The sequence below is a fragment of the Herpailurus yagouaroundi genome, unplaced genomic scaffold (genome assembly GCF_014898765.1).
Source record: "Herpailurus yagouaroundi ecotype Mexico unplaced genomic scaffold, PumYag 28, whole genome shotgun sequence".
NCBI lineage: Eukaryota > Metazoa > Chordata > Mammalia > Carnivora > Felidae > Herpailurus > Herpailurus yagouaroundi.
Genome location: NW_024412376.1, coordinates 84,222,643 through 84,229,920, shown reverse-complemented (window position 1 = coordinate 84,229,920; position 7,278 = coordinate 84,222,643). Strand labels below are relative to the sequence as shown.

At 46.7% G+C, this 7,278-nt stretch overlaps 1 protein-coding gene across 1 annotated transcript; it reads right to left on the bottom strand.

Annotated features, from left to right (window-relative positions):
* Window positions 1–957: 957 nt before the first annotated feature.
* DDIT4L (DNA damage inducible transcript 4 like) lies at window positions 958–5,243 on the bottom strand. The gene is made up of 3 exons (XM_040477523.1): window positions 4,025–5,243; window positions 3,580–3,719; window positions 958–1,717 (listed from the first exon to the last, which is right to left on the bottom strand). Exons 2-3 carry the CDS (start codon window positions 3,668–3,670, stop codon window positions 1,227–1,229), a joined length of 582 nt encoding a protein of 193 aa, XP_040333457.1. The 5' UTR covers window positions 3,671–3,719; window positions 4,025–5,243; the 3' UTR covers window positions 958–1,226.
* Window positions 5,244–7,278: the final 2,035 nt, after the last annotated feature.

Here is a 7,278-nt window from a genome sequence, read left to right as displayed (position 1 = left end):
AGGGTGTTGCTGAATTGAATACCACAGTGGGGAGGCTACACTCTACGATTAAACAAGGATGGCTAGTGATCTAGCACGTTGGAATAAGAAAAAAACCAGGTCTTTCTTGTTCTCCAGGGACGGGTATCCAAGGCTGAAGAAACCTGGTTAGCTAGACCATGATTTTCATTCTCTAGTCCGTACTATAAAGCAGATATCCAAAGACAAAGCGGACTTAATAGGCTCATCTCGATAATGAAAAGTGGTAGCATGTATGTATCTCCTTTGAAGATTCAGGTTAAGGAGAGACACTTCGGTTCCCAGGAGAAGCCAGGGGCAGATAACACCGACACAGTGAGAGGCTTCGTCTGAGGTTAAGCATACGTAATAATGAAAAGAAGCTACATTATCAAGCAAATGATAAAGGAAGTGGATCTGGGAACTCACTTCCCGGCCCCATACACATTCACCAGTGGAGGAGTAATCAACTAGATGCCAAAAAAATCAGTTCAACACTTTCCACTTTTCGAGTTGAAAAATAACGGTCAATACTTGAGCACTAGAAAAAGGGAGCCTGTCGCGTACCATATCTAAAACAACACCGTGGTGACTGAAATGACAATACGCACTTTCGCTGCCTCTTAGAAAAAGCAGCACAGGCAGGATGCAAAGAAACGGAAGGAGCTCTGTTCTTGATGTGACACTGCCTATCACTCCTGCACGGGGTTAACTTTTAATTAAGTTCGCCCACTACATTCTACCCTCCAGTCTAGGCACCCTTCATATTTGAGTCGGGGCAGGAAACTGGTGTGGGCCGCTGGAAGTTTTGACAGGCTAAGCATCATTAAGTTTCTGTGACTGAAAGGATCGCTGTGGAAACATATAGAAAAAAAAGCCATATGAAAATCAAACTAGGCACAGTTGGTTTACAGTCTCTTTAGCAAGACTACCTGGAAAAAGCGAGGTCACACGGAAAACTAAAGTGGATTGCTTCTTTTATTCCATGCCATTTTGTGAAAACATGTGATACAGGCAGAGAATGTACGCTTTCTCGGGTCCTTTCTCAAAGGCCATGAAATCAATCAGCTTTTTAGTTGGGTTGCTGTCAACGTGGAGGCATGGAAGGGAGATGACTCAGTGTGGGGTTTCTCGTTGAGAGCAGGCAGGGTGACTACAAATGACTCTCGGGGGGCAGCTGCGCAGTTTTATTATCCAATTGTAAGAAGGGCCTTTAAAATGTTTCCTCCTCAGCACTCCTCAATGACTGTTGTTCCAATCAAGGAGTAAAGCTTTTTCTTAACGAGGCGGAATCCTGAACTCAGGATCAGAGTCCGCCTGAGGCCAGATGAGAAGCGACCTCGGCTGAAGAAAAAGTCCCTGAAGCTAGTCCATGAGCAGTTCTCCTGCTTAAAGACAAGTGTGAGCTCAAAAGTGGGCACCACGCTCGAATCACACACAATCTTATCCAGCTTTTTACATACGTTTTCAATTTCCAAGTTCACGTGCATAACACAGCCTCGCAGGCCACAGGGCTCAGTGGAGGAAAGCCGCAGGACATCTTGAGCGATTCTCTGGGTCAGTTTCTCAGGGACAAGGACTCTTGAGCAACCAAGTTTGGTTTGCTTTGATTTGGACAGACAGTTTTCCAGCATTTTAACCAAACTCTGGCAAGTCGTCTCCTCAAATATCACCTCATTGAGGTTGGGTTCAGGAACAGCATAATCCCAGTAGTCAAAATCTGCAGAAAACGTTAAGTTCAAGGTGAAAGAAAGAAACACACCAGGATAACAACATTGGTGACTTCTATCTATCTATTATGTCTACCTGTTGCTAGTGTTTGTTTGGGAGTCTGGAGACTTCACTTTGCTATTAACTAGCTGGGTAACCCAGCAAGTCACTAAACGTGACTTGAGATTGGAACTTGACTGAGACTGGAAATTCATCTATGGGATAAAGGTTTTGATAAATAGGGCATAACCTTTTTTTTTTTTTAACACTTACATGCGTATACACACACAAGCTTACAGATTGTCTCAAAAATCCATATATGGTTATCTGAGAACACCAGTGATTTTTTCTTTCTTGCTCCCTCACTTGCTCTGAGGGTTTTCTAATTTTGTTTTACAGAGAACACACATTACCTCTGGAAGAAAAATGGTTATAATTTTTTTTTTGTTTTGATGTACTGTTACTTTCTAAGATTATATGTGTTTGTTCTTGTAAAACACAGAAGTTTTGCTCCTGTTCCTTAGTGATGAACTTGAGATGAACTTACTGAGTTACATTAAATATTGAATTTGTGTCTTTCTTTCAAAGTCTCTACTGTAATGGTCTGCAGATCCCAATTTTAGCTTCAACCACTCTGATTAAAAATTGCTCAAAGGAAGACCTTTGAGGTTCACGAGGATATTTATAACTGGCTGGGTAGTTTTCGCAGCCAAGCAAAACAAAACAGTCCTAGGAAAATAAAATTAGATTTGCTCAAAGGAAAAGAGATACTCTGCATTTGGTCACCTACTACCTTCCAAATTAATCCTACCACTTGGCAGGTTGCCACACCACACACACACACACACACACACACACACACACACACACAGAGTCAAGTGAGCATGGCTCCTCTCCCTAGGCATACTTCACCTTCTTTGACTCCTGCCTTTTCCTCTCTCCACATCATGCATTCAGTTAGATCATTTTTTTTTATAACTAAATGAAACAAATACGCTCCTAATTAGAAGGCTCCGTATTTTACCTATATTGAAGACAGAGAATTTTAGAGCTTTGGCCTATAAAATTAGGTCATCAACCACTTTGCCTTCTAAATGAGGAAGACCCAAAGATCTTAGGCAATTTGTCTATGCCTCACAGTTCCTTAGTGCCAGAGCAGTATGTTAACCTAGAAACTGCTGCTTAAAACTGCAAATGAAAACGTGTCCTGCACCACCGCTGTTTTAAAATTTCCTTTCGGCATTAAAAACAGAAGACTGGGTGTATGTACAGATAGAATACTACTCGGCAATCAAAAGGAACGCATACTGATCTAAGCCACAACATTGAAGGATCTCCACATCACTAGGCTGCCGGGAAGGAATCAGTTGTAAAAGTGTATATTACATGATTCCATTTGCATGAAACTGTAGAGGCGAAACTAATTTATGGAGACAAAAAGCAGATCATTGTTTCCCTGGGGACAAGGGAGGGCGAGAGTGGAGAACTGATGGCAAATGGGTACATGAGAATTTGAGGGGAGGGGTGACGGCAGGGGTTCTAAGGGTGAACATATTTGTTAAAACACAAAACTGTACACTTAAAATTCGCCGTAACTTCACAACCCCATAAGGAATCTAGATAACTTTTAATCCCAAACAGCCTGTTGGCCGCAAACTAGACCATGCAGCCTTCGGTTATTTTATTTTTTGCTGCTTTTGTTTCTCACTACCATGAACAGAATGTGCTAGAAAGTTTGGGAAGGAGTCTTTTCAGATGGATTTTGTAGTGCTCCGACATCAAGGAAAGGGGCGCCACCGCCCGCCCACCCATCTCTTCTATCCAGGGGCTTCGACTCTGGAGTAGAGAGAGGCGGGCAGCTGGGAAACTCACCGTTCAGCAAGCTCCCCGGGTGGAAGCCATGGTCCAGCAACTCTGAAATGCTGCCCGGGTTCTTACTGCTCAAACTGCCAGTTGCAACCATGGTCAACGGCTCCGTTTCCCTCGCGGGGCGGAACGGCCTTTCCGGGGCGCTGGAAAAAGAAGGCAACAAGGGCAGATTTGCAAAAGGAGGCAAGACGCGCAGAGGCTTCTAAAATGCCCTGCGTCCCCGAAGCAAACTAGCCGAGCCAGTCATTTTCCAAAGGGGAGGGACCGGCCTCCGCAACTCCAGTTTACAAAGTCCCGGGAGTGGAGAGGCCGGCTACAGCCGCAACCTAAAACGAATTCAAAGTTAGCAAAACTTGGAGCCAACCTGCCCCGCGGGCCTCACCCCTGCGCCCGGAACTGTAGAGCCCTCCGGCCCTGCTCCCTCCCCCAAGGCCTCAGCCTCGCTCACCTGCCTGGTGTTCCTTGGGGCGGGCGCGCTGGCCGGCTGAGCTGCGGGGTAAACGGAGGCAGGCACTCTCCTCCTCTCTCGGAGGCTCAGGGACCTGCAGACCCGAGCAGCGATCAGCCCCAAGCCCACGTAGCACCCGCTCCGACGAGCAGCATAGCCCCTTGGGCCACGAGCACTTTATAGGCCCAGCCTTCTCACCCAGGCGCGGCCCGCCCACCTGCACCACCCCTCTGCGGCCCTGCGCCCCGCCCTTCCCGGGGTCGGTTCGCAATTCAACCCTGACTCTTGCAGCAGCCCAAGAGGAGCCGCTAGGAAGTTGAGGATAAGCTCGCAGCAGGGTAGACACCTGCTGTTTCCTGGGTGGGCCGCAGGTCACCGAGTCCGCAATTCCCGGTGCACGACTCTCCAAAAACTGACCACTCCCCTTCCACCACTAACTCGGATTCTTTGGCGCGACCCCACCCCCAGCGCGCGCGCACACTCTCGTGCTGCCTGTGCCCTGTTCAGATTCTGTCCCGGGCGGCTGGAGGCTTTCCGCCCTTTCCGTCCATTGCCGTGGCTCGAGGCTTTGCTGTGTCATACTGAACACTTTGCTTATGTCTGCTTGGATGTTCAGGGAGCGTCATTTATGCACTTAGCTGAGGCCTCCAACCAAGTCGACTGTACTCGGTGTAGGTCCCAGGTTTCTACCTCCTCCCCTTCGGGCCGCGGTCAGATCTAGTTTGCCTCTTCCGCTTCGGAGGCTCTCCAGCATTTTCGGAAGGGCTTCATCTTCCCCTGAGCTCCCGGCACCCTTCCTGCGGTTTCATCCATGACTAATGCGTTTTCTCCGCGAGAAGGGTGAACCTGGGACTCTTCTAATTAGACCTGGCTCCAGAGCGCCGGGAGCTTGAATGAAGGGGAGTTTGGCAACAGCACTAAAAGCAAAACCATTAGTGGGACTTTAGCGGCTTCTTCCACCCTCCTGATCGTCAGGAGCGATTGTCATTCCCCGAGGCAGACATATCTGGCGAGCCCTGTTAGGGGGAGAAGCCCGGTCTCGGGCAGCCTTAAAGGGGCTTGGGCGATGGAGATAACGGAAGTTTTAGAACGTGCTAGGTAGGAATAATCCGTGTGTGGCTTGCTGCTCATTTCCCGAACCGAGCGCACCGAGAGACACAGGAGTCGCGCAGAGTCAACCTGCTCGCACAACCCGTGAGCAGGAGGCCAAACATTATGTTTTCTTTCAAAGTCACTAAGCCACCCTTTCCCTGCTTTGATGTGCAGCAGGAGGTGATCTGTTCCGAGTGGTCACTCCCAAAGAGGGTGGTGGGTCAGGAGAGGCGAGGGAGGGGATGCCTAGAGGGAAGACTTTCTACCAGTAGGAGGTTCTAGTGTTGGCTCCAGGTCTGGGATTATGTGTACGAGGATCTGTAGGTTAGGGCCTTGAAAAGCAGATTCAGCTGTCCAGGCTAAAAACTCTCCGTAAGAAAAACAACAACAGAAGGGGTAAGGAGGGTGTGATAAACAGATCAGTGGGAGGACACTGGGAGGCAGAGCAGCAGAAATTAAAGCCAGCTTGACAGTCCATTTTTAACTCGACTCCGGCAGCTGCACTGCCTGAAGGTCAGGCCAGCCAAGGAAGGAGATGCTGATAGGCTGGTCTTTGAAAGCAGATTTCCACATCTATTTCAATAACAGAAAAGTGGGAAACAAACAAACCCATTTAAGCCCATTAAAAAGCAGTTTCAGTGGCTAGTATGTTCAGGACCAATAGATGGGTTCCTGCTCGGGTCCCCCGCCCCGAGCAGCTATCTGCCCGGTGGAGGAGAGGACAAAAGGCAGAACCTCCTTTCCTTATCTTGGTGGCAATATTAATGAAGCTGCCTCCAAGGAGAGTTATTCGGATTAATATAATGAGTGGTCTGAACCTACACCAATGAAATAAAGAGATCACCCATTTCATTTCCCTTAGGGTATTTAGGCAAAACTCATAAATTAGGTACTCCCAAAGGCCAGAAAGATTATTGGGCTTTCTAGAACATCACGGTTACTCTTGGCTCACCCCACTAACTGAAATTTTGCAAAGCCATTCAGGATTTTACTGCAAAAAATAATTTACCTATGTACAAAAGATTGAATGATATTCTTTCTGGCTGAATGGGCCTAGCTTTTTGGAATTACAGGGCATAAGGAATGACTGATGTGGGATACATACTTGGGAGAATTAGTGGAGATTGTCCCTTTTCATTGACTTAAAGGGTAAAACATTAATTCTGTCACCAGTTTGCATCTTTGTAGGGTTATATAAAAGACTTGATTTTTAAAAATGAATCATAGAACGGAATTTGGAAAAACTAAGGGCCATTATAGTCTTGTCAAGAGATGACACACTTAGTCTATTAATTTTTAAGTTTTGTGGATATAGTTAATGCTAACTGAAGGTTCATCACATGGGTGTACCTCAGGTGTATGAGGTAGTGATGAAGTACATTTCATTGCTATTTTGTTATAGCCTCTCTAAACTGTAAAAATAGTTTATGAGGGTGCTTACTGGAAATAATGGTTGAATATGAAGAGGAAATCTAATTGGTTAAATAATTTGATTGCCTTTTGTAAACCAGTGTAATATAACAAACTACCAAAATCGTAAGTAAGGCTTTCAAAAAAATTTTTTTAACTTTTTTTTTTTAACATTTATTTATTTTTGAGACAGAGAGAGACAGAGCATGAACGGGGGAGGGTCAGAGAGAGGGAGACACAGAATCTGAAGCAGGCTCCAGGCTCCAAGCTGTCATCACACAGCCCGACGCAGGGCTCGAACTCACGGACCGCGAGATCATGACCTGAGCCAAAGTCGGCCGCTTAACTGACTGAGTCACCCAGGCGCCCCTCAAAAATTTCTTTTTTAAGTTTGCTTATTTATTTCTTGCTGAGAGAGAGCACAAGCTGGGGAGAGGAAGAGAGAGAGAGAGAGAGAGAGAGAGAGAGAGAGAGAGAGAGAGAGAATCTGAAGCAGGCTCCAGTACAGAGCTGGATGTACAGCTGAGCTGTCAGTACAGAGCCCGATGTGGGGCCTGAACCCAGACCATGAGATAATGACCTGAGCTGAAGTCAGGTGCTTAACCGACTGAGCCACCCAGGTGCCCCAGGAGAGAGGGTAGTTAAACAGGTAATTAAGGTTAAATGAAGTCATGAAGGTGGACCCTAATCCAATATGACTAATGTCTTCATAAGAACAGCAGATGAGGACACAGATCCATAGAGAGAAGACC